The sequence below is a fragment of the Staurois parvus genome, unplaced genomic scaffold (assembly GCF_062004578.1).
Source record: "Staurois parvus isolate SC_StPar_1 unplaced genomic scaffold, SC_StPar_1.0 ptg000697l, whole genome shotgun sequence".
Lineage (NCBI taxonomy): Eukaryota > Metazoa > Chordata > Amphibia > Anura > Ranidae > Staurois > Staurois parvus.
The window spans coordinates 1044261-1072149 of record NW_028318493.1 but is presented as its reverse complement, the minus strand read 5'-3'; the positions used below and the strand labels follow the sequence as shown (position 1 = coordinate 1072149).

General features: G+C 42.9%; 1 protein-coding gene across 2 annotated transcripts in view; it reads left to right on the top strand.

Annotated features, from left to right (window-relative positions):
* ATRNL1 (attractin like 1) overlaps window positions 1-27889 on the top strand; it is an 857293-nt gene that overhangs the window by 527498 nt on the left and 301906 nt on the right. For both annotated transcript variants that reach the window (XM_089653036.1, XM_089653035.1), the window contains exons 25-26: window positions 5835-5896; window positions 21388-21466. In XM_089653036.1, the coding sequence (XP_089509162.1) occupies window positions 5835-5896; window positions 21388-21466 (141 nt within the window). The remainder of the gene's footprint in view (window positions 1-5834; window positions 5897-21387; window positions 21467-27889) is intronic.

The following is a 27889-nucleotide window of genomic DNA, read 5'->3' as shown; positions in this document are numbered from 1 at the left end:
TACTGATAAGCCATTTCACGAAGTTACCAATTGTGCACATATACAAACTAGTAAAAGACCAAAACAAAAGTAAAAAAAAATTATTAACGGCAAAGTCCCCCACCTCTCACCTGCCCAATCCCAATTGCTCCTCAACACAGGGATGGCATAGCTCGAATGAACAAGCATGGGCAAATATATAGAGCCAGGTTAAATAAGAAAGGACACTAATATTGGTCCCCAGACAGGGGACTTATCTGAAGTGACTCCTTCAATGCCGTATGAGTAAATATGCACAGGACCATAAAAAACAAACAGCAGAAACATCATGGGGCACATTCAGGGTATATTATCCAGACTAATCAGTACAAGGCAGTAAGGACAATTCAGTAAGTACAGCAGTATAACAGAAGAGATTAAACAGGAGAACACTTTGGTATTTGTGAAGGGTGTGGATAGTCAGCTTTGCCATGCCCTAACAAACTTTTTGGGACATGTGGGTTTATAAAATGAAACTATGGCACTTACCAGGGCTCTCTAAGAGGCTAAGGTGGGTGCTGTAAATTTCTTCCAGTGTAAGATGATCGCCTTGTGGGCGTAAAATAAAAGGAAAGTAAGTAAGGTTCGGAATGCTATAATCGGGACCAATCCCAGTAAGCATACAGAAATTGTCATCGGTACAGGCAAAACCAAAACATCTAGAGTGCAGTTAGTCACTTCTGACCAAAACCACATGAACCGCTGTACAATGCCAGAACACATGAGTGAAATCAGCTGGAGAATTGGGGCATTGCCAACAATCAGCAGATAGCCCTGGGTAAGTAACATGACAGGTGTCAAATAGAGTCAATGTAGAAATTTGAATTGTATGTCTTCCCAGTCCTCTTCTTGTAGGTCGGGGAAGTCAACTGTCTATTTTGCCTACACCAAGCTACACCCCCTCAGGCTAAGAAACAATTAAACATTTTTCCCATGCATGCAGCCTTTTTTCAAAAATCTGATCTTGCAAAAATCTAGGGGACGTGAATGGACAGAGAAGCCATGCCCCCCAGAGACTGACAGACAGGAGCTACGGGGACCTGACATTCCTCCACGCCTTTGTCCATGCCCCCGGCCACCACCCGTCCTTCTCAAGACCCTGAATTTTCCCAACCTCACCCAGAATGTTATGCACCACCACCTCAACAGGAAGGACTTTTTTGCGAATAGAAACCTGACACCGTGCATTCCACATGTAGTAGCGGACTACTTAGCGACAGTTGCAAGAAAAAGTATGTGAATCCCTTGGGATTACGTGGAGTTTTGCATGAATTGGGCATAAAATGTGCTCTGAACGTCATCTAAGTCACAACAATAGAAGAACACAGTCTGCTGAACATAATACTACACAAACATTAGATGTTGCCATGGTTTAATTGCACATAACATGTAAACATTCACAGTGCAGGGAGGAAAAAGTATGTGAACCTTTGGACTTAATAACTGGTTGACCCTCCTTTGGCAGCAATAACCTCAACCAAACATTTCCTGTAGTTGCAGATCAGACCTGCACAACGATCTGGAGTCATTTTGGACCAATCCTCTTCACAAAACTGTTTCAGTGTAGCAATATTCTTGGGATGTCTGGTGTGAATCGCTCTCTTAAGGTCATGCCACAGCATTTCAATCGGGTTGAGGTCAGGACTCTGACTGGGCCACTCCAGAAGGCGTATTCTGTGCTGTTGCAGCCATTGTTTTGTTGAATTACTTGTATGCTTTGGGTCATTGTCCTGTTGCATCACCCATCCTCTGCGGAGCTTCAGTTGGCGGACAGATGGTCGTACGATTTCCTGCAAAATGTCTTGATAAACTCTGGAATTCATTTCCCCATCAATGACAACAATCCGTCCAGGCCCTGAGGCAGCAAAGCAGCCCCAAACCATGATGCTGTAGCAAGGAAATTTCGCAGATGGACTTACTGCACAGGTGGCAACCTATCACGGCACCACACTTGAATTCACTGAGCTCCTGAGAGCGATCCATGCTTTCACAAATGTTTGTAGAAGCAGTCTGCATGCCTAGGTGATGATTCTATACAACTGTGGCCATGGAGGTGATTGGAACACCCGAATCCAATGGTTTGGAGGGCTGGCCCAATACTTTGGCAATATAGTGTACAGTGTACATTGTACTTTGGTTTTCTCTAGAGCACAACAGAATATGTCAGATAGATAGATATATATATATATATATATATATATATATATATATATAACAATAACTGTGTGACTGTGTCAGGACAGTAGAGTGTAAGAAACTTTGGTGCAGAGACTGGCATGACTACAGTATGTACAGCACTGCAGTATCAGTGTCAGAGCTATATAAATGTATAATAATAATAATAATGTGTGACTATGGTGGGACATTGGAGCATAAGCTCCCTGGGTCTAGAGACTGATGTGATTGGCTCTATGTTCTTTGTACAGCACAGCAGCATATGTTAGAGCTATATAAGTACGTCTATATTAATAATAAAGTGTGACTTTGGTGGGACATTTAAGTGCACGTTCCTCTCTTTTAGAAACTGATATGCTTTGTACAACATCATGGAATATGGAATAGGTCAGTGCTATGTATAATAACTGTGTACCTGTGGTAAAGACTTTACAGTGTAAGTTCCTCAGACCTAGGTCACATGGTCTCTGGCTACCAAAACAGTGAGGACGTTTCACAGTATTAAGGACTGCAGTCCCTGCATTTATTTGTAACTTTTAGTTTTACAAACTTGCTCTTCTGTAACTTATAAGCCAATTTTGTTTATTGACCCTTTTTATATAAGGCTATTTGAACAGTATTTTAGGTTCGGCATTTATTTTTCATGTGGTTTCTCTCCTCTGCTAAACGCACCCCAGTTTCAGCCTTTGATAATAACCGCATCCAATTTGTAACACTGTACCAACTTTGTGGCGGAGCCCTGTCCCCGGTGATAGAGAATAATCACATTACGGAGGGCTGGGCACGGCAGGAGCTGCCAGTGTCGGAGTGTTATTGTATCATTACACTGCGGATAATTCCCCCCTCAGCCAGACATTAACATTTCATAAGGTGGCCTTTCTGTCAGCGCCGCAAACAAACGAATAAAACAAACCGATGACACAGATTTGAGAAATGAATTTGTGTTTGAAATGTCACCCGGCTGGACGGTGTGCGGAGAACAAGCCCCAATACACCGGGGTCTCTGCCGACCTGAGTGGGCAGCTCGGAAAGGTCTGCTACAAGGAAAACAGATTGTTACTAGAACTCGCTAAATTGGCTGTGTTCTTCCACTCTGGATATTCCCAGTGTAGCAAAACCGACAAAGTGATCTTATTTCCTTCCAATAACGAGACAACAACATTTTAAGCTGAGCTAAAACATGGCTTAAAGGAGTCTCAAAATCATTAAGCCTTTTGTAAAGATACTAGAGAAAAGTTTTAGTTTGGAGCAGAGTTCTTGCAGATGGAACTGACCACTCCACATTATCATTATGACTTGGCGCTCAGCGCTCGGACTAATCTAATATTATATGCTTCTCCTGCGTTCAATGTACATTTTCCTGAGCTCCATCCTAATGACATTTTTATCCCAGACATAGAGTTTATCCTGAGCTGAATGTCAATTCTCCCATTTAGCGCTGGGATGCCAACATTTGAGTCTTGGCTCTCAACAGCCACGGAGTTGGCTTTGCTCACCTCGTGCACTATGGTCTCATATGTTATCCAACTTTAAAGCCTCTGAGAGGGACTTGTGTTTGGCTGCATGCTTGGAGGTGATTTGTGGGGAAGGTTGTGCTTGTGGGGTGGATATGCAGCTGATGACCTAGCTGTCAGGTGGAGGAGCTCCGGATGTATCTCAGAACATATGGTCAGCTCCGAGCGGGTGAGCCGGACAAAAAAAACCTGCGGAAGAGTAAAAAGACAAATCAAGGGCATCTAGAAAGATTTTTTACAGGCAAACTAAAGGCAAAGACGCTCACTGTTGGTTTTTTTGAGTTTCAATAAACTTTATTGATGCTACTATATGAATAAATTCCAAGGATATATCACTCCACGGTAAACTTCACCCCTCCTCCTCATTTATGGTGTACAAAACTAATCTTCCTTTTCAGGATGTGCAAGACCAAATATGTGAACGCGGGCACACAGTTTATTCTCTGATGTAACTTTTATTTCAGGCTCCTTTGGCCTAAGTCATAACTGAAAATGCATAAAGTTACTGTTTTATGGACAAGATGACATGAAATAAAACTTACTGTATACTGGAGAAGATATTGTGTGTCGAAATTTTGTGTACTTTGTTTTACATCAATATATGGCTTTTCTTTAATTGTTCCACCAATTGTGACTCTACTGACACATTTCATTCAGGGTAAGGGATCATGCTTGGCCCCCTGATTTTGGGTGAAACGTATCATGTGTGGAGTCAGGTCTTGGAAAAAGAAAACTAGTTCAGCTGTCAGCACCTAATAACTGGAAAACTGCAATATATTACATTTTGTGCTTAGATTTACATACACTTTGAGCTACCCATATAAGTGGCAATTCTATCAAACAATTGCAATTTCAATTTCATGCTATATACAGCACACTGCCGGCTCCTCCCCTCAGCCATGATCTGCCTGCTCTGTATAGAGACACACAGAGACTCGTAATGACATCACTGGGTCTAATTAAAGGAATGCCATTAAAAAATAAAGTTTGTTTATTAAAATCTTATTAGCATGTTTATGGGGGAGAGGCAGAATATATGCAGATTAAATTTCAGAATTAACTATTTCTGTATAATTTACCTTTGCTTACCCCTTCCCAAGCTTCCTTGTTGATGAGGAGGCTGTCTATCACATTCACAGATAATAGGGATACTTAGAAGTTTTATCAGAAAAATCAAGATAGTTTCCATTTAACCTGTGGATTCAATAGCACGAATAGAGAAATCTCTTGCTGAGATACTATATTCTGCCAGCCGCCAGGGGCAGATATCAAAATACCTGAACATTGACTGCATCTGGTTGAACCTCTGTTTGGCCAACAGTTTTCTGCACAGCTCATTCCATTTTTCTGTCTCAGGAAGTCAGCCAGATGGGTTTCAACAGGGCTACCCACAAAGTGAACTTTGGCTGGTTCATTGGGAACTGGCGGAAGTTCACACAGTATGCGGTCAGCTTAAGTTCAGATGACCATATTCCAGGATCTACAGATTGGTTTGATATGTATTTCTCGCTGAAACTGGCCATAGATGGATTGAAATTCAGTTGGTTCAGTAGGGATCAGCTGAATTTCTATCCATAGCCTTTCCTGTTCGAGAGGAGTTGATTCTATGATCGATTCTTCCTGAACGGCACTGTTGGTACATTTTTGTTCAGTCAGCACATGCAGCCAATCGGAGGAGCAGTGTCCACTGTCAGAATACAATAGCACAGCAGGGTGGATTTGCCAATCCACTTCGCTTATGTGGATGGGGAAATCTATTCAGTTTTTGTTTTCAGTCAGCCCGCTGATCAAAAAAATGGAGTTACCTGTGGCCATCTTTACAGTACCCTTTACTTAAGGATTTTTGCCATCATAATTATTATTATTATTATTATACAGGATTTATATAGCGCCAACAATTTGCTCAGTGCTTTACAATATAAAGGGATCTCAGTTTGAATTGCCAAGGACTATGTCATGTTTACTTGCCCTCTTCTAGCAGCTAAATTCTCGCATTGTCAGTTGTATTCTGTCCAAGGGTTTTGAGTTGAACTGCAGATTTTTCAGCTAAGAGTTTTTCCTAATGTTAACCAGACTGTATACACACATATGAGAACCTGCTCTGACTCATTCCTCTATTTTTTTTAGATTGCCTTCTCCCAACACAATACCATCATGGACCTGGTCCAGTTCTTTGTCACCTTCTTCAGGTAAGATCTGATTTGCACTGTAATGTGCCTGCCCCTTGTGTGCTTACTGCCGGATTACCAGATAGGCAGAGTAGGCACCGGCCTATGGGCCCCATGCCGCTTAAAGGCCCTACAACAACAGATCAAAATAATATTGATTTGATCTTGAAAGAAAATTACAATAAAGTTTTCTTAAATTGTTTACAAAAAATAACTCAAAGAATCAAAAACTTGACAGTTATATCCTATAGAGAAAATACTGTTTTAATGTATAACAGCTTAAAATGTATAAACCACAGACATCAGGTTCACATTATATTTTGTCTCTTAAAAGCTCATCTAATTGTAGCTGTCAGTTTGTAAAACATTTTTTGTGCAACCTACATACATGTTCAATGTTTTCCCACTAGAACATGCACATGAGAAATCTGTGAAGGGGCTCCAAGGTTTCAAATGCCTTGGTGCTGCCACAGAGTTTAATCCGGCACTGAGTCTGCTGTAAAAATGTAGTCCCTTCCTCTATCTATTGCAGGCCATAGATGGGGAAAAAAACTGCAGATTTTTCTTTTAAAACACGAAAAATCGGTTGTTCAAGTGGCCGACGTTACCATCAATGGTAAAAAAAATCGGCCGATTTTCTACCCGTCTAGAGCCGGCAAAAAGTGTCCCTGCAGAGAGCTCTGCTATTTCTTTGACAGTTCTCTGACAGTTCCTTGACATTTATAGAAGTTGCAACAATGTATCTATTTGTTTCCATTTAGGATACAGATGTTTTTATTCGGAAACAAATAGATACAATGTTTCAACCGCTGTAAATGTCAAGGAACTGTCAGAGAACTGTCAGAAATAGCGGAGCTCTCTGCAGAGACACTTTTTGCTGGACTGGAATTCTTCTTATTTTCATCCTACTTCTTCTTCTTCTTCTTCTTCATCCTCATCCTCTTCTTCTTCTTCTTCTTCATCCTCATCCTCTTCTTCTTCTTCTTCATCCTCATCCTCATCCTCTTCTTCATCATCATCCTCTTCTTCATCATCATCCTCATCCTCTTCTTCATCCTCATCCTCTTCTTCTTCTTCTTCTTCTTCATCCTCTTCTTCTTCATCCTCATCCTCTTCTTCTTCTTCATCATCCTCATCCTCTTCTTCTTCTGCATCCTCATCCTCTTCTTCTTCTTCATCATCATCCTCATCCTCTTCTTCTTCTTCATCATCCTCTTCTTCTTCTTCTTCTGCATCCTCATCCTCCTCTTCTTCTTCTTCTTCTTCCTCATCCTCTTCTTCATCCTCTTCTTCTTCATCATCATCATCATCCTCTTCTTCTTCTTCTTCATCCTCATCCTCATCCTCTTCTTCATCTTCTTCTTCTTCATCCTCATCCTCTTCTTCCTCATCCTCTTCTTCTTCCTCATCCTCTTCTTCATCATCATCCTCTTCTTCTTCATCCTCATCCTCTTCTTCTTCTTCTTCATCCTCTTCTTCTTCTTCATCCTCATCCTCTTCTTCTTCATCCTCTTCTTCTTCCTCTTCTTCTTCTTCATCCTCTTCTTCATCGTCTTCCTCTTCTTCTTTTTCTTCTTTTTGTCTTCCTCTTGCAGGTCACTGCTCATGCGCAGATTTTTTATCGGTAAAAAATCGGCCGATTTGCCCACTAATTGCCGCGAAAATCGGCCGATCGGCAAAATCGGCCGATTTTTTTCCAACTTTACCGGAAAAAAAAAACGGCCAAAATACCGAAAAACGGCCGACCAAATCGCCCACTAACGATCCGAAAATCGGCCGATTTTATTTTCGGCCGATTTTCGACCCATCTATGGCCTGCATAAGGCTGGCCATACATTATACAATTTTCTGTTCATTTTCTGCCCAATTTTCTTTAGATTTACCTTCAGCTGTGTAGAGCACCTGCTTAATTGGATACAATTGAAAGTGTTGTTTAGGTTTGACCTCATATTATATGGTTTTTGGTAAATCTAAAGGAATTTTCTAAAGAAAATTGTATAGTGTATGGGCAGCCTTAGGCTGGCCATACATTATACAATTATCTGCAGATTTTTGGTTTAGATTTACCAAAAACCATATAATAGGAGGACAAACCTAAACAACACTTTCAGTTGTATCCAATTAGGCAGGCCCTTGCACTACATAGTTGAAGGTAAATCTAAAGGAAATTGGGCAGAAAATCTGCAGATAATTGTATAATGTATGGCCAGCCTTAGTCTCTCTCCTGAAATAATCTGACCTGCTGGAGGCCTCTGTTACTTCTCTAATCTCCAGAACTACTCTGCACCTCTATCTAAAGTTGGCCATAGACAGAGCAAAATGTATTGGGTTTGGCAGGGGAACATATTCCCCGATCAGCAGCTGCATTTGTTGGTTAAGGTGTTCTGACTGCGGTAAGTCCCATGATGGTGATGATGGGGATACCCCATCCATTCACTGGCTGAGTAAAAAAAACTGGCTATGGCCAGCTTTACTCTCCTCTCCTGACATACTCTGCACTCTTCGGTGAATCTGCTCCCTCCTCTGTCTAGCTCTCCTCATCTTAAATATTTGGTATGGGTATTAAAAATATTTGAAACTGTCTGTACACCCAAAAACAAATTAATCATAAAAGCCCCTCTATAAAATTAGTATAACTATGTGCGCCCTTTACTTCAAAAACCTTTCAGTGTGGATAAAAATACCTAATTATTCTCTCAGTCACTTTTACATCCATGTCCCTGGTAGAAACCATCTACAGGCTGATCCAGCTTATGCAGTGTTGTCACAATATTGTGCATGCTCTCATTCTACCATGTGTGCTGTGTCTCATTCAATTATTCAGCTGTCCCATGTCACATACAGCAATGCCTGCCTGGCTAATTCTAAGCACATGAGTGACAGTGGCACCTCCAGGGAGCTTTTGCTGTTTTGCATTTTATACCTGATGCCATCTCCAGTTATTTATGGTAAAGTGCTGAAAAACCTCAAACCCTAAATAAAATGCACAATTAAGCTGTGCAGGATAAACTTTCATTATATTTTTATATGTTATAAGTCAGATGATCACATTTTATGCATACTGCCTTTCACGGCTGGGGTTAGAGAATGAAAATAAGCAACAAAGATGTCACCAAGACATGTGACATGCTGAAAACAAACCCCGCCCACTAACCTGGGCCATACAGAGTGAAGGAGAGGGATCGTGATGATGTGACGTACAAAAATCGCATTAAGAAAAGGTATTTAAGCTTTTTTTTTTATTGTTTAGCAGATGGGTTTGTTGTGGTTTGTGTGCCCAACTTAAGTCCATAGAGAGGGCACCAGAGTTTACAAACTCTTTCAGTAGGGCGTCAGTGATGAGGCCTTGTCTAGACTACGGGGGTTCAAAAGGACATGGAAACTTGAGATGGGGGCGTACGAGGGGAATAGCTCATTCAGAAAGAGATGAAAGATTGGAAATGCTGAAATTAAAGTGGAACTGAACTGCATCTGAGCACCACAAACCAAAAATGCTATTTAATTCATGGTTAATTTTCAAAGCAAACTCCCCCATCCATTCATCCATGTCTCCATGCTTTATTTTGCTGAGAATTACTTTTAAAAAACACCCCCTGTTATTTCTGGCAGTGGCCATCTTGAGTAAGGGCAGATGATGATTCATGTAGCATTTACTTCCTGGAATCCATCTGCCAATACCTGAGCTGAGAACCCTCCCTCCCCTCCTGAAGGCTCCTGGGATGTGTGATATCATTTGCCTACGCATGGAAACCAGGAAGTAACTGAAGAAATGTAAAAAAAAAAAGTTTAAAACAAGCAAATATGATATACTTTCCTATCTATTTACTAATGCCAGCAGCATAAGGAATAAAAATAGTCCATGTTGAGTGAGAGAATGAAGTTCTACTTTAAGTAGTTTGGGGAAAGGATGTCTTAAAGGTGATCTCATATATGTAAGATCAAGGCCGATGAACTTTGATACCTATGACTGTACAGATGACAAGAAGACATCAGTGGTTTATAGAGAAAAAATTTAGCATCAGGAAACATTGTTGCCAACTGTTTAGAAATGTACATAGAGTAAGTAGTACAGTAGATCCTTCTTGAAACAGAAGGTATTCACATACCTCATTTCACCACATATCCCAAAAATAAGAGGAATATTTCTCATTTCAGGACCGACGTCAAAGGCATGAGAATTGTTCCTTTATGCCTTAATGGCTAACTCTACATCCAGAACTGCTGGTGTATAATAGATACAGTCTAATACTATAGAGCCATTGATTAAAAGCTCTATATAGCTGTTTAAGGCTTTTTGGCTATCATCAGTGCAGTGTATGGAAACCATGGCTTCTATGGAGCAGGGCTTAGGACCCAACTAGAAAGCATGAGGGTGAGACATGTCTCCTCCAGGTCTTTACTGTGCTACACACAGGTTGAGTTGAGTTGGTGTTGAGTTGGTGTATGCCATGGCCTTTATGTGGCCTGCCACCTCTGTGTGTACAGCCCTCTGAGCCTCCACCAGGGAAACAAGCCATCGATGCACTGGCCCATCAATCTACAGGTGCCAGCTACTAAAATGCCACCTGAATCGCTATACCAGAGGAATCTGATTACTACCGTAGTACATAGTGGGTCCCCACTCCTGCAGTTCCTATACAGCCCCAGTCAGGTGGGATGTCAGGAGGTGGTCTGCTTGTGTGGTGCTCTTACTAATATCCCTACAATGGCTCAGTCCACCCCTGTGAAATGAGAGGGAGAGCTGCAGAGAAAATTAGAGACAATGTCACTTTGCTCATGCTGGAGAAGATAACTCTTTAGGGTCACACCTTTGCACCAATTAGTACACTGCAGTTCCATTCATTTTGAATAGAACCCCAGCGCACTAATGGAATGCTCCTGCCTGCAACACATGGCAATGCACAGTATTGTATAATCATGTTGTGGTATGATGCATCAAAACAAATAGTGTAGGTGCAGCTTCTGGTCCATTGTGTGGTACTTTGGCTGCCCATTTAAAATGAATGAGCTGCCTTACCACACCACATGTTAACGCATGTCACTGTGCATGTGTAACACACCGGACTAAATATATGTGAGTGGGGTCTAAGAGGGGTATGTTGTCATTTACACATAGTATAGTACAACCTTCTGGATATGTCAGGGGCTGCACTTAAGGCCCAATGTAATCAACAAGTAGACCACCAAATATCAAAATACCTTGATCGTTGGGTTCCAGTTGGGATGACTAGGTATTCCAAGGCAGGCTGAATTAGCATGCAACCACTCTGGGTATTGACCATTATGGTGTATGAAAGGGGCAGGCTAGGGACAATAACGCTGGAGTGGATAAGGCTAGATGATGTTGGAGGTCCTCCAACCAGGAAATGAGGCACGCTGTATCTGCAGCTTCTAATGCACCTTGTAAGAAGCTCACAGTGTGCAGTAAAATCAGAGTAAGCAATTTTAATACAGAAGAACAGCCTGTACAATTGTGGAAGGCTGTTGATCAGCTTTTAAAAAAATGGTGATTTTTTGAAAACATTTAATCCTCGGCTTATTCCACAGGCCAGGAATTCTTAGCTTCCTCCATCAATCTCACTACTTTTCAATTTTTTTGTACCTGTCATTATTCCAAAATTTCTCACATCTCAGTCTGCTTCTGTTGTGTGGGGAGATGCATATTTAAAGCAAGGAGACTGAGTGATATGGCGTGATTCAGAATGTGAAATTTCTAGTAATCTACCTGCAATTGATCATGGGAGAATAGCAGCAAGCTTGAATTAAAATTAGAACTCCAACTGGAATTTTCTGTTTTGGATGGAATATGCAGGAGATAGAATAAACTTCCACTTGCATCCTCAACACAGAAGTAAGAGTCCATTGGAGGTCCTGACCCTTCCACACTCTACCCAAGGTGAAAAATTATACCTCGAGGTCCTCTAATATCTGATTTTTGAGGATGTGGTTTTGGCAGAGCCTGGCCGAGGGGTTTGCCGAAGAGGTGACCACACTTTCAGCAGGAAGGGGTGCAAAAAAGGCAGGATTTGCAGCTAATGCTGCTGAAGAAGTTCCCAGTTCATGGGGGCACATTGTGACCTTTTTGCCTTGGGTGCTAAAGGACATCATCCTGGCACTGGGTCTGGAACCTGGTTTCGCCATCATACTGAATTGTCACATTCATGTTAGGTCACTGTCAGTCCGATGTACAGTAATGGCTGCCATTAGAAAAGTAATATTATACAGAAAACATTTAGCTTCGGGGTCATGAATTCAGTTTAGCGATTAAATTGCACCCGTTTTCCCCTCTCTGAATATCAGCAATAACCGTTGTGCTGCAAGAGGGATCTTCTTCATCCCCGGCGGGAAGGAGAATTGCGAGATGTGTTTTGTACAGATCTATTTAAAATCCGTCGAGTGCACAAATGACTCGATAACTTCCAGCGCTATTAAGTTGGCTCAGACTTTCTCTTGCCTTCCTTCACTTACCATCCAGCAATTTGGAATTTTCAACAATCGAGTAGATAACATAGCAGGCCAAGCAGCAAAATGGGCTGACGATAAAGAGTGCCCTCAAATTATTCTGCATACAGGATGAAGCCGCCTCACTCTGCCAGCCATTCACATCTCTGGGTGTATAAGTGGAAAAAATAATTTTACAGCGGGATGATACCAATGCTCAGCGCTCAGTGTATGACCATTAATATCCCGGACTCGAAGCTAATACTTCTACCTGGAGAATGGTCATGGAGCGTAGGAAGAGTTTGGATTAGTTCACTTGATGGCTCATTACTTCTAATAGAAAGGTGATGATCAGATGGAGAAGTGTAGAAGTCCCATAAGCAGATCACTATGTATGTATAGAACAATTTCTATCAAATTTGATAAAGCATAATAAAACAGATATTCAATATTATGGCCATGCATTCGAGATGTGCTACAGAATGAACATTTCTTCAAAAAAACGGTGTTGTCAGAAAAAATCCAAAAGTGTTGTCACAGAGGTTCCCATAGGTGGGTAATGTACCGGTATAGTAAACAGGCAGAAATGTCTCGACCTTTTTGTTAATACCAATTACACATTTCCAGACAACCCTCCTATAGAGTATTAGGATAACATCTGTTCCCCTTTTTGTCTCTCCTTCTTACAACATCAGCATGTAGCATGGGTCCATAGATGACAAGGATGACTCCTACTATCCTCCATGCCTCTCCTTCTTACTACACTGGCATTGACCCATGTTACATGCTGATAATAAGGAGGTGAGACAAGAAGAGGATCAGGCATCATCTTTATCCTCTATGGACCCATGCTACATGCTGATGTAGTAAGTGGGAGAGACGAGAAAGGAATCAGGCGACATTCGTATCCTCTATGGACCTTTGCTGGTGTAGTATAGAGGAGAGACCAGAAGGAGATCAGGATTCATTATATCCTCTATTGACCTATGCTGTATGCTGGTGTAGTAAGGTGAGACAAGAAGAGAATCAGGTGTCATCCTTATCCTCCATGGACCAGTACTACATGCTGGTGTAGTAAGGAGGAGAGACAAGAATAGGAATAGGATTCATCCTTATTTTTTATGGACCCATGTTAGTGTAGTAGGGAGTAGAGACAAGAAGGGGATCAGGCATCATTCTTGTCCTCTATGGCATAATTCTGTATACTGGCTTAGTAAGGACAAACGGCAAGAAGGGAATCCGGTGAATTCCCTATCTTCTATTGACTTTCAAGCTTGTAAGTAGGAAGGCCACATTGTATATTTTACAAATTATTGCAAATAAAAAATAATTTTATAAATAAATGCATACAACTTAAATTAATCGATGACCCCCCCCCCCCCCCATTGTGAGTGTCCAGCAAAGTTCCCCCTTACATACAGAATTGTCCAGCAGAGTCCCCTCTTACCCTCGGAATTGCCTAGCAGAGTACAGCCCTTACTTACATCCAGGAGTGCTCAGCAGAGTTTGTTCCTACATCCAGGAGTGCCCAACAGAGTCCACTCTTCCCTTTCAAATGGCAGAGCAGTGGTACTGAAGCCAAGAGGTAGGAGTAGATCCTGAAGAAGGAGGCTCAGTACTCCTGTAAATGCTGGGAGTGGGGCAGTCGTGTCACTGGTTGCTCAGATGCTGGGGGTCCTAGCAACCAACCACAGTGTGAGTGGAGATCTGTGTTGGGAAATGGGGCATATCATGCTAGCAGTGGATGTGCCGGACTCTGTATTGAGATACACAGACTGGCATATCCAGTGCCAGCCAGCCAGGTTTGCTGCGGACCTGATAAAATCTGGTAGCAGCCTGTAGTTTGGAGACACCTGCTCTATTAGACAGAGAATCTCTGTCACACACACCAGTTTTTTTAAAACGTTGTCATAAATACGTCATTGGGGTTTTCAATAAACGGTTGGTCAAAATATTTCTTCCCTCGCTGTCTAACACAATAGTACTTTATCCTCCTATGGGTACTTGTGCAACAAAATGTTTGTTTATTATCTGAACACACCAACTTCACCTACCATTCAAGTGGACATTGGACTGGTCCCCGAGCATCAAGCACAACCAATTTTACACATGCGTGGAGAGACAGATACAGTTTCTCATAGGTTGCATCTTCCATTATATTTGGTTTCTTAGAACCTTCAGAGGTAAGTCTTACCATCTGTATATTATGTTTAGTTTTCATGAGGATCTCATACTCTGTACCTTTGTTGATGATCACAACCTTTTAAAAACTCCCCCATTTATCCTGTTCATGAGAATAAGGTCTTTTTTTGTTTGCACTCTGAAATGCATCACCAAGCTCTGGATCACCTTATAAGATCTCTGTAATGGTAGGATGGAACATTGTGTCCTTCCTGTGCTACAACAACATTACTTGTTATGTTTTCCTGCAGTCATAATCATATCTTCCGAGAGGGTCATTCCGCCAAGTACTTTCTCTGGCCGATGAGAGCCGTATTAAAATTCTTCGCTCTTCATTTGGGACGTGGTGAACTTTGTTTAGTTTCTCTGCCATCTATTCACCCTCTGAAGTAAATTGCGCTTCAAGCTCAAGGGACTGCGATGTTTGGCTCTGTCCATTAAGTGGAAATCGACTTATTGCATTAAAGCGGAGGAGCGGTTTGCCTGAACTTCGTCTCTTATTCCCCAGCTAAGCCGCCATCAATCACCCGGCGCTGTGTGGGTGTTCTGCAGCTCGCTCCCTCCGCTCGGCGACATGGCTTATTATATGTCACTTTACTAAAGAACTTGCCTCCGTTTGTAAAATTAAAATCTAAATTGTATCATGACATTGTCGGCAAACATTTTAGAAGCCTTCAGTTCCAGCAACGCTGGAGGAGAGAGGAGCCTGGTATAATATTCTTACTTTATTAGGTGATAATTGCTGCAGGGGATCGTGGGAAATGACACAAGTTGGGGACACTTTAGTTTTCTGATTGATATTAGCAGTCCATAGATTGATTTCACTTGGTGCTTGGAACGGCTTAGGCCCCTTGCACATGGGCATCATAATTTACTGATATATACTCAGCAACTTGTGACACCCATGTGCAAGGGCACAAAAACTCAGTGTAAAGACCTGAGTACTGTTGAGTATAGGTGAGTAAAGGTGTGTAAACGTATAGATGAGCAATATTCTTCTTCATTGCCAGTATTGTAATGTTCTCATTTATATTTTTGATGCCTGTGTACAAGAGGCCTAAGCGAGTAAACTGAAAAATTTTTTTTTTGTTTCACTGCTATGTACTCGATGCTGTATCACTGATCTTTACTCAGCTGTGTGCAATGTCTCATTTCAGATCAGTAAAAAACTCAGCATTTTTTACTCCCGTATGCAACAGGCCTCAGATTGTCTAGCCTGGAATGACATATTCATGTGACTAAAGAGTCACAAAAATTACATTTTAGTTATGTGTGCTGAGACAGCCCCTAGTCTCTTGTGTAATTTGCATAATCCAGCCCTGAGATCTCCTTGCCATAATTCTGACTCTGTTCATGTATACCTGGGAGAACTCTCTGGTGTCCCCAAGACATAAAATAAACTAAGAAAAGAAAGAAGGATGGATTCATTTTTTGCTTGGAGTGATTTTTTTAAAGCGGTTGTAAAAAGCTTGTTTTTTTTTTATACATTAACAAATGTGTTATACTTACCTGCTCTGTACACTGGTATTGCACAGATCAGCCCTGAACCTCCTTTTCTAGGGTCTCCCTGTCCGCTCAAACTTTGAGGACGGACCTGTAGGCTCGCTCCCGAGCTGGACTGTGTGTGTCCATAGACACAGTGCAGTTTTTTGGTCCTTCACTCCCCCCCCCCTGCCCCCTCCTCATAGGATTTGATTGAGCCAATGGCTAATGCTCCTGCCTCTGTGTACTGTGAAAAGAGGAACACAGGCCAGCATTACTGCAGATGGGCACAGCACTGGATCGAGGTAGGCATGTATACAGGAAGGTGAAGGGGCGATACAATTACTAGGACTTCTTTTCACCTTAATACAGGGAATGCATTAAAGTAAAAGTCTGGTCAAAAGCTAACTAAGCTTAAATCTAACCCCATCTAAGCTTATTCTGACTACCCTGTAAAGGAAAGATGTATATACTTACCTAATCGAAGGAACTCTGGTCCGGTCACATGATCAGGTCCCAGCACCAGCTTCAGTGTAGAGGATAGTCAGCTAACAGCGGAAGTCCCATAGTAAACTTTTGCGTGGTGTCACTTCCCAGGCACTGCAGCCGTTGTTGGCGTTCTCTCTTCACTGAAGTTAGCCGCTGAGGAGATCACATGACCATACCGGAGTGCCCTCAGAATAGATAACTATACATATCTTTCCTTTACAGGGTAGGTAGACAATGACATAGAATGAGGGTGGGAGTACATTTAAGTGTAGTTAGCTTTTGACTGGACTTCCATGCTAAGGTAAAATATTTTCTGCCCTTAGAACCACTTTAATGTAGAAACAAATAGTTTGTTCTGAGCATTGTTATTTATTTAAATATAATCCTTGTTTTCACCTTTTACTTATCCTTTGTTACATCTCGGTGGGGTTGATCTCCTGCAGCTTCTTTGCAACCACTTCATGTGTAAATTCATTCCAGCGATGGCTGCATGGCATTCCTCTGGGTGGGTTTCCTGATGGTGATGACAATGAACCATATCTATATGGTGAAACGGCCTGTGTGACATGGTGACAACTAGGGTTGATAAGTTCGGTCAAGTACTTGCCGATACCGAGTACCGATACATTTGCTGTGAGATTTGAGCCTATGCAAAATTAATGAGCGCAAATCACACTGCAAAGAATTGCATGCGATTCCTGTCAAAATCACATGCGGTTTGCCCCACTGCTCCCATGTGATCCCATCATAGAAAGACAGGATTCTTTGCAGTGCAATTTATGCCCATTAATCTTGTATGGGCTCTAATCTCACCACAAACCTATTGGTTCGGTTATCAGGAGCATTTACACGTGCAAGTACTTGGTATCGGCACCGATACCAGTATCTGTGCAATCCTAGTGACAACACAAGAGCACTATGTCCAGAAAGACATATTCAGAAAGTGCTGAGACTTCAAAAACTAAAGGAAACTTTTGGACAAGTTCACTGGCTCTGGTCAGGCAGCTCCCATGCATTACAACTTCTCTTGATGGGTGGTTTGACTCAAACCATAATAATATGGAAATCAGTACCAAAACCAACAGATAATGGAACCCAATATGCTTTTTACTACTTCAAGAATTTAAGCACACAAAACACCCAATACATTTCGGGGCCTGAAACGCGCCACTTTCATCAGATTTTAAAACAAAACAAAATAAGGACTTTGGTGTAATCAAAGTGCCAATCTGTAATTAGATTGGCCCTGAACCTCCTAATGTATTTTGCTGTGTCGATAAAATCAGCTGTAGGATATGAAGGTTTCAAGTCAGTCTTTTTACAGATCTGCTTAATGACTAGTCCCTTTGGGGGAGATTTACTAATACTGTAGTACTCAAACTGAGCATCAGAATGGGAAACATTTAAGTGACTTTGAACATGGCATGGTTGTTGATGCCAGACAGACTGGTCTGAGTATTGCAAACCTGCTGATCTACTGGGATTTTCACGCACAACCATCTATAGCAGCGGTTCTCAACCTGGGGGTCGCGACCCCTTTGGGGGTCGAACGACCATTTCCCAGGGGTCGCCTAAGACCATCGGAAAACACATATTTCCGATGGTCTTAGGAACCGAGACACCGCTGCAGTCTACGGCGATGTGTGGGCGGGATGATACGCTGCTGTCACCTGGCCACACCTCCGGGATCGCTCAGCAGCTCCACCTCCTCGCCGCTGATTGGCCACCGGAACTGTAGCTCAGGAGAGGCACACAGGCGGCCAATCACCGGCGAGGAGGTGGAGCTTGGAGAGGAGGAGCCGAGCGGCAGCGCGCGTACATCAAAGAAGACCGAGGGAGCTGCCGGAGCGAGTGAAGAGGAGAGCGGCCAGAGAAGGAAGACAGCTGACAGGTAAGTGAGAGAGCGAGCCCAGGCTGGAGCAGGGGTCAGCAAAGTAAGTATCATTGGTGTCAGTGGGAGGAATAGTGCCCCATCATTTGTGTCACTAATACCAACGATGGGGCACTATTCCTCCCCCCACTGACACCAACGATGGAGCACTATTCCTCCCCCCACTGACACCAACGATGGGGCACTATTCCTCCCCCCACTGACACCAACGATGGGGCACTATTCCTCCCCCCACTGACACCAACGATGGGGCACTATTCCTCCCCCCACTGACACCAACGATGGGGCACTATTCCTCCCCCCACTGACACCAACGATGGGGCACTATTCCTCCCCCCACTGACACCAACGATGGGGCACTATTCCTCCCCCCACTGACACCAACGATGGGGCACTATTCCTCCCCCCACTGACACCAATGATGGGGCACTATTCCTCCCCCCACTGACACCAACGATGGGGCACTATTCCTCCCCCCACTGACACCAACGATGGGGCACTATTCCTCCCCCCACTGACCCCAATGATGGGGCACTATTCTCCCCTCCACCACACTGACATCAATGATGGGGCACTATTCCTTCCACTGACACCAATGATGGGGCACTATTCCTCCCCCCACTGACACCAACGATGGGACACTATTTCCCCCCCCCCCCCCGACCCCAACGATGGGGCACTATTCTCCCCTCCACCACACTGACATCAATGATGGGGCACTATTCCTCCCACTGACACCAATGATGGGGCACTATTCCTCCCACTGACACCAATGATGGGGCACTATTCCTCCCACTGACACCAATGATGTGGCACTATTCCTCCCACTGACACCAGTGATGGGGCACTACTCCCACTGACACCAGTGATGGGGCACTACTCCCCCCACTGACACCAGTGATGGGGCACTATTCCTCCCACTGACACCAATGATGGGGCACTACTCCCCCCACTGACACCAATGATGGGGCACTACTCCCCCCACTGACACCAATGATGGGGCACTATTCCTCCCACTGACACCAATGATGTGGCACTATTCCTCCCACTGACACCAGTGATGGAGCACTACTCCTCCCACTGACACCAGTGATGGGGCACTACTCCCCCCACTGACACCAGTGATGGAGCACTACTCCCCCCACTGACACCAATGATGGGGCACTACTCCTCCCACTGACACCAATGATGGGGCACTACTCCTCCCACTGACACCAATGATGGGGCACTACTCCTCCCACTGACACCAATGATGGGGCACTACTCCTCCCACTGACACCAATGATGGGGCACTACTCCTCCCACTGACACCAATGATGGGGCACTATTCCTCCCACTGACACCAATGATGTGGCACTATTCCTCCCACTGACACCAGTGATGGAGCACTACTCCCCCCACTGACACCAGTGATGGGGCACTACTCCCCCCACTGACACCAATGATGGGGCACTACTCCCCCCACTGACACCAATGATGGGGCACTACTCCTCCCACTGACACCAATGATGGGGCACTATTCCTCCCACTGACACCAACGATGGGGCACTATTCCTCCCACTGACTCCAACGATGGGGCACTATTCCTCCCACTGACACCAACGATGGGGCACTATTCCTCCCACTGACACCAACGATGGGGCACTATTCCTCCCACTGATACCAACGATGGGGCACTATTCCTCCCACTGATACCAACGATGGGGTACTATTCCTCCCACTGACACCAACGATGGGGCACTATTCCTCCCACTGACACCAACGATGGGGCACTATTCCTCCCACTGACACCAGTGATGGGGCACTATTCCTCCCACTGACACCAGTGATGGGGCACTATTCATCCCACTGACATCAGTGATGGGGCACTATTCCTCCCACTGATACCAACGATGGGGCACTATTCCTCCCACTGATACCAATGATGGGGCACTATTCATCCCACTGACATCAGTGATGGGGCACTATTCCTCCCACTGATACCAACGATGGGGCACTATTCCTCCCACTGATACCAACAATGGGGCACTATTCATCCCACTGACATCAGTGATGGGGCACTACTCCTTCCACTGACACCAATGACATGGCACTACTCCTCCCACTGCAAAATTACAGTTATGAAGTAGCAATGAAAATAATTTTATGGTTGGGGGTCACCACAACATGAGGAACTGTATTAAGGGGTCGCGGCATTAGAAAGGTTGAGAACCACTGATCTATAGGGTTTACAGAGAATGGTCCAAAAAAAAGAAAATATCCAGTAAGCTGCAGTTGTGTGGATGAAAATGCCTTGTTGATGTCAGAGGAGAATGGGCAGACTGGTTCGAGATGATGGGCAACAGGAACTAATGTCAATATGGAGCAAAATCTCTGAGGAATGTTTCCAACAACTTGCTGAATCTATGCCATGGAACATTAAGGCAGTTTTGAAGGCAATTCCACCTTCATTTCCTACATATGAATGCATGTGAGGTGACACATAGGGGGAGATTTACTAAAATTGGTGCACTTGGAACCTGGTGCAGCTGTGCCTGGTAGCCAACCAGCTTCTAACTTAAGCTTTGACAATAAAAACTGGAAGCGGATTAGTTTCTATGCAGAGCTGCATCACATTTTGCACTCTCCAGTTTTAGTAAATAACCCCCTGTGAGTCCACCAAAGTCGTTATTTCGTCTCGTTAGTCCCTGACTAATGGTGGGTGTGTCTGGCCCCTGAAATGTGTTGGACATTTTGGACTCTCATCTTTTGGTTTTGGCTCTCCTTTCTTCATTAAAATGTATAGAACAGTTGTCACCCTATAATAGGAAGCACCTGAACAAGGACCTTCATGACAGGATCACCAGGGATTATTTGAATGAAAGCTGCAGATTTAAAAAAGGTTGCAAATGACTTCTGAAATGACATTAACATGTTAAAGAATACATGGGATTTTGGGTTTACATCTGCTTTAGTGTTTGTCCTCAGTGATTGTTTTGTTGTATCTTAGTGTAATATTTTCATCTCTTATCTGATTATCTCTCTTTAGCTGTTTCCTGTCGCTCTTGCTGGTGGCTGCGGTGGTTTGGAAGATTAAGCAAACGTGCTGGGCCTCGCGGCGGAGAGAGGTCTGTCTATTTTGGAATTTTCTTATACCCATAAAACATTATTTTGTTGCTGCATAAAGTTAAAATGAGACTGATATGCAGAGCAGGCATAAAGTACAATGGTAGATTTGTACTGTACATAGCCTGTGCAAAGAACAAAGCTGTGGGAGGGACCCAACAGGCCACACCCACTACAGGCTGCCTGCAGAAAACTACAAGGGGGCGGAAATGAGACCAGTCATCCTGCACAAGGAGAGAGAGCAGCAGCAGCTGGTCTTTGTTACAGGAGGCTCCATTGTGGCAAAGTACAGAAGTTGTTTCAAGCAGGATTACTGCTCTTCTGCAGAGGAAATACATGAAGGATACTAAGGCTGGCCTTATATTTTAAAATGTTCTTGTACAATTTTCCTTTAGATTTTCCAAAAACCATAAAATATGAGGTCAAACCTAAACAATACTTTAAAATTGTATCCAATCAGCAGACCCTTGCACTACATAGCTGAAGGTAAACTACACTAACAATACATCTGCTGCTTGTGATTAGAAAATGCTTTAATACTCACCTTTCCACCCCCCCATCCCCCTTTTCCTCTAATCTTCACTCCTTTGTAGAGGTACGGTCTCACTTGTGTTAAAAATAATAGCAGTCAGACATCACTAACCTGATTAATCACTGTTTTTGGTAGAAATGAAATCCAAGAGACCCAACAGTCATGACATGTATGCTGCTGATTCTGTGTAATTGAATCACTAATTGAAAGGGGCATGTTCAAAATAATAGCAGTGTGGAGTTCTATTAGTGAGGTCATTCATTCTTTGAAAAACAGGTGGCAAGTATTGCCCTTATTTAAGGAAGGAAGGCAGCAAATGTTGTACATGCTGGTTACAGTGCATTTCTCTCTGAAAGTCTGAGGAAAATGGGTCGTTCCAGACATTGTTCAGAAGAACAGCGTACCTTGATTAAAAAGTTGATTGGAGAGGAGAAAACATATAAAGAAGTGCAGAAAATGATAGGCTGCTCAGCTAAAATGATCACAAATGCTTTAAAATGGCAACCAAAACCTGAAAGACGTGGAAGAAAGCGAAAAACTACCATTCGAATGGATAGAAGAATAGCCAAAATGGCAAGGACTCAGCCAACAATCAGCTCCAGGAAGATGAAAGAAGGTGTGACGTTCCCTGTGAGGACTGTTGCAATTAGAAGACGCCTATGTGAAGCCAAGCTATCTGCAAGAAGCCCCCACAAAGTCCCACTGTTGAAAAAAAGACATGTGCTGAAGAGGTTACAATTTGCCAAAGAGCACATTGACTGGCCTAAAGAGAAATGGCGCAACATTTTGTGGACTGATGAAAGTAAGATTGTTCTTTTTGGGTCTAGTGGCCGGAGACAGTTTGCCAGACGCCCCCCAAACACTGAATTCAAGCCACAGTACACTGTGAAGACAGTGAAGCATGGTTGCACAAGCATCATGATATGGGGATGTTTCTCATACTACGGTGTTGGGCCTATTTATCGCATACCAGGGATCATGGATCAGTTTGAATACATCAGAATACTTGAAGAGATTATGCTGCCTTATGCTGAAGAGGAAATGCCCTTGAAATGGGTGTTCCAACAAGACAACGACCCCAAACACACCAGTAAACGTACAACATCTTGGTTCCAGACCAACAAGATTGACGTTATGGAGTGGCCAGCCCAATCCCCGGATCTTAATCCAATAGAAAACTTGTGGGGTGACATCAAAAATGCCGTTTCTGAGGCAAAACCAAGAAATAGAGAAGAACTGTGGAATGTCGTCAAATCATCCTGGGCTGGAATACCTGATCACAGGGGCCAGAAGTTGGTTGACTCCATGCAACACAGATGTACAGCAGTTCTCAGAAATAGTGCGACTACAACCAAATATTCATTAAGTGATTCAAAGGAAAGCAAAATCTTCAAACAATTTTCAGTTTATATAGTGAATGTTTGAGTTTGTAAAGAAGAATACAAACACTGCTATTTTTTGAACAGTCTAATATTCACTTTTCTTAAATTTTTTTAGAGGAACAACACAAATTTGATATATTTTTCTTCATGTTTTGATTTGAAATAGAATGTGTAGTATTCCCAATGCATTTGTGTGTATGGAAATAAAAGCATTTAGAAGGATTTTGAGCTTTATTCACTTTTATCAACACACTGCTATTATTTTGAACACAACTGTACCTGCATTCCCTATTAAATCCAACAATGCCTACATCACTGCAGGACATAGCAGTGACGTAGGGGCCAGCAGATGAAACCTAAGTGTGTGGTCCTGTAATTTATTTTTTCACAAAATTGTTTTTCCTCCTCCTTGTAACATCCTCCGTGAGCTCCTGAACCTCTCCCTTTACCTCTCACGCCCAGTTGTTTGGTCCAAGCAGTGCATGTTCGTTTCGGTCATGTGCACTGCTCTAGGCACACACCCATAGTCTATAGTCCATCTCAGGAAAGAAATACAATAAAAGAGGGATGACATCTCATTACGCATGCATATATCAAGAACCTGTACATTAGTAATGTATACATTTTAACCACAGGAATCTCTATTCTTAGCACCGGCACATATAATCTTCTACACTTGTAGTCAAGGCCTTGGATGCGTAGTACAGTACCCCATGCATACAGTTCACTGTTAATATTTTTTTCAGTTTCCTTTACCGATAGCTGAGTGCACCACAATTCTTTATAGTGGTTAATAAAGCTGTGGGCAGCACAGTGACTATGTGGTTAGCACGTCTGCCTAGCAGCACTAGGGTCGCTGGTTTGAATCCCAACCATAGTTCTACCTGGCTGGAGTTTGCATGTTCTCCCTGTGCCTGTGTGGGTTTCCTCCGGGTACTCCGCTTTCCTCGCACACTCCAAAGACATGCTGAAAGGTTAATTGGCTCCTGTCTAAATTGGCCCTAGTATGTGTATGTATATATGTATGTATGTAAAGCACTGCGTAAATTGACAGTGCTATATAAGCACCTGTAATAAATAAATAAATAGACCCAAAAACCACAGAGAAAAATCTTTTTTTTTTTTTCGGGCACACTGTAAATTGGCTGGCGTACAGCTGGCTGCTGGTGCGTACATTGTAAAGCAAAGGACCCCCCATTAATAAATTCCACATTTTTCTATTGTATCTTGTGTGGGCACTGGCAGACATTGTGGTTGAATAACACATTCCATGAGCAAAGCATTGGGATGTTGGCGCAGCATCTATACATGATCTTACGCACATATGCCTCAGTAAATCAAGTCCAAAGTGTCGCTTTAGGTGAGCGGGTGCCGCATGGCCAGGACGCTTTGCCTTGCTCAGGGAGTTGTCACTGTATTCCGGAGTTCCTGTTCCCTGTGTTGCTGGGCAGCTGCATAATCTCCGCCGTAATTACGGGCAGCGCTTGTCTCTGAAATGGAAAACAGACGTTTGATCTGTGAGCTGGTACATATGGCAGATGTACTGACAGGTGTATGCACGCTAAGGGATTGCCTTTGACACGCAGACAAGCTGCCCGCTGCTGTCCCCAACAACCCCCAGGAGAAGATGGGGATGCGCAGTGCCATGTGGTGCACCAGTAACCCAAGTACACCATAACATTGTTAGTGCAAGTGTCTCCTCGTACACACCTGTGATGCTGGATGTTTGATTTAACCTTTATAATACGTCTTGTTTGGAAGTGGAGGATGAATGGAAATTTCCACCTTCAGGCAGCTTTAATGCATTGGCATGTACATGCTCTCCTGCAACTTCTATTAAGGGTGCTTATTGTCCCTTCAAAGTTTTTTAGATATACAGGGTTTAGCAAGGGTTAGGCAAAAATAGGGAAGCCCTTCATGATTTGCAGGTGTGAAAGTGATGAAGTGTTTCACGTTGAAAGCGGAAGTGATTTAACATACTTTTACCTCCGCTATGTGATGAGACACCTAGCTAATAGATGGGACGCCTCACTTTCCTCATTTGCTGCGTGTGTTGCTAGTAATATGGAGTCATGTCAGGGCTTACTGAGCTTTAAAGAGGGCAAATTGTTGGTACCCACTTAGCTGATGCCTCTGTGAATGAAGCTTCCAATTTATTTGCCGTTTTGCAAGCTACAGTTTCAAAGGTTATGACGGCATATACAGTTTTTGGGAAAACATTGTCTAATTTGCATACGTGCGGTCACATGGTCAACTGACTGAAAGCAACAAGAGGACAAGATTGTGACCCGGAATATGAGAACAACTGCTGCAAATAAGACTGCAAAGCTCAATCTTAGTCTTCACAGGATTGAGATTGAGCTCTGCAGTCACCTTTGCAGCAGTTGTTTTCTTATTCCAGGTCACAATCCTGCGCAATGTTCTTTTGTTTCTTTTATTCAGTTGACCATGTGACTGCATTTATGCTAATAAGACGACGTTTTCACAAAAACTGTATATGCCGCCATAACTTTTGATACTGTATCTTGCGACACGGCAAATAAATTGGCAACTTCATTCACAGAGGCACCAGCTACGCCGACACCAACAATTTGCCCTCTTTGAAGCTCAGTAAGCTCTGACATGACTCCGTATTACTAGCAATGCATGCAGTCAATGAGGAAAGTGAGGCTTCCCACCTGTTAGCTAAGTGTCTCATCACACAGTGGAAGTAAAAGTATGTTACATCACTTCCGCATGCAACGTGAAACGTCATCACTTTTACACCTGCAAATCATTAAGTGCTTCCCTATTTTATGTGGTTGACAATGGCTCCCGCTGCTGTGTCTTAGCCAAAGAGGAGAGAGAGACCGGGACAGCCGAGGCTCCTGCTGGATTGAGGGGGGCTCAGGTGGTTATTTGGGGGGGGGGGGCTGCTGCACACAGAAGGTTTTTTACCTTCTTGCGTAGAATGCATGAAGGTAAAATACCTTCAGCCTTTACAACCAGTTTATCCACTTCAGCATCAACACCTATTTTTTTTGGATTTGCATTCATTTTTATGCTATTTAAAGCCCAAAGTCTTTTTTTTTTTAGTTTTATCAGTGTTAGTTTCGATAAAAAGTGCAAATTTCATAATGTTCATTATGCTAAATTCTGTTCATTTTGTGCAAAAAAATATTAGCTGAAGGCAGAACAGAAGGAAGTTTCCAATTAGGGATAACTAGATTGTTAGCTTCAAGGACCAGGGCCTTCGAACCCCTCGTGTATCGCATTGTATTGTTATTGTACTGTCGCATGTATTGTCTCCCATTGTAATGTACAGCGCTGAGCAAACTGTTGGCGCTATATAAATACTGTATAATAATAATAAAATAGCATTTTTTGTATTACTTGCCAGGTCGCTGGAAAGATTTGATTCCAGGGTTAATGATAATGAGTAAAAGGAATAATGCCGATGAGTTTCAGTGATATCGGCTCCCCCCTTCTTCAGGGCTCTTAGGGCCATGTAAGACAAATGATTTATTTGAAGTAATCTTTTTTTTTTTTTTTTTTTTTCCCCTAAAGGATTCTGGCTGAAGAAATCATAGATAATTCTACAAAATTGCTAACTCAGTAATTGTAAGTTAGTTTGCAGCTTAGTAGCTCAGTGATTGAGTTTGAGCAGCATTTCATGTCAGCAACCAGCCTGCAAGTGACAAACACTTTGCATTCACATTTATGGCTTTACTAGAGATAGATGAAAGAGAATTATTTGTAGTGGAGCACACCACCCCAGTGCTGTAGTACTAGTTCAACTTGTAGCAGCGACCAGTCGCTTCTTTGCAGCAAAATGTCAGCGACTCTAGCAATGAAATGACTAGCTGCAAATCGCTGTTAACTGGCATTAGTGGTTTGTATCAGCAGTTAATTTCCCATCTGACCTGCCCTTAGTGCTGATAGCAGGAGTTTGACGTGGAACCACTTGGTTGAAGCATAGTATTTAAAGTTGTATTAAACCCAAAACCAACATGTAATGTATTGCAGTTTACCAATAATTAAATGTGCTGGCTGCATTAGTTTTCTTTTCTTTGGCTTTTTTTCCCCCTCTGTTGTCACCTGGTGATCTGGTCAGTAACACACCTCCTGTATTAAAGTGCTCCCACTCTGGATGAAATAGGGCAGGGGGTACAGCTGACAGAAGCATTCTCAGTCAGGGGGGAGGGGACTGTTAGATGTACTAGCAGATTGATATACACTAACAAATTTAAGCCAAACTTCAGCTCACACTTTATAATCAGTTGCAGCACACCGTTTTTTTTCATTTTGAGATAAACGTTTTACATAAATAAATAAAATCTGATTATTTTAATCACCTCTGTCTGTTAAATGGTTTGTCTCATCCCTGTAAACTGCTACATTCTGCTGGAGAGCTTGTGCTTCTGAAAAACAATAGACTTGTTGACTGGATCGCTAAATGAAAATAGAATAAAGAAAGCCTAAAAAGGAAACGAATGCAGTCATCACATCCTAGGAATTGATAAGCTGCAACA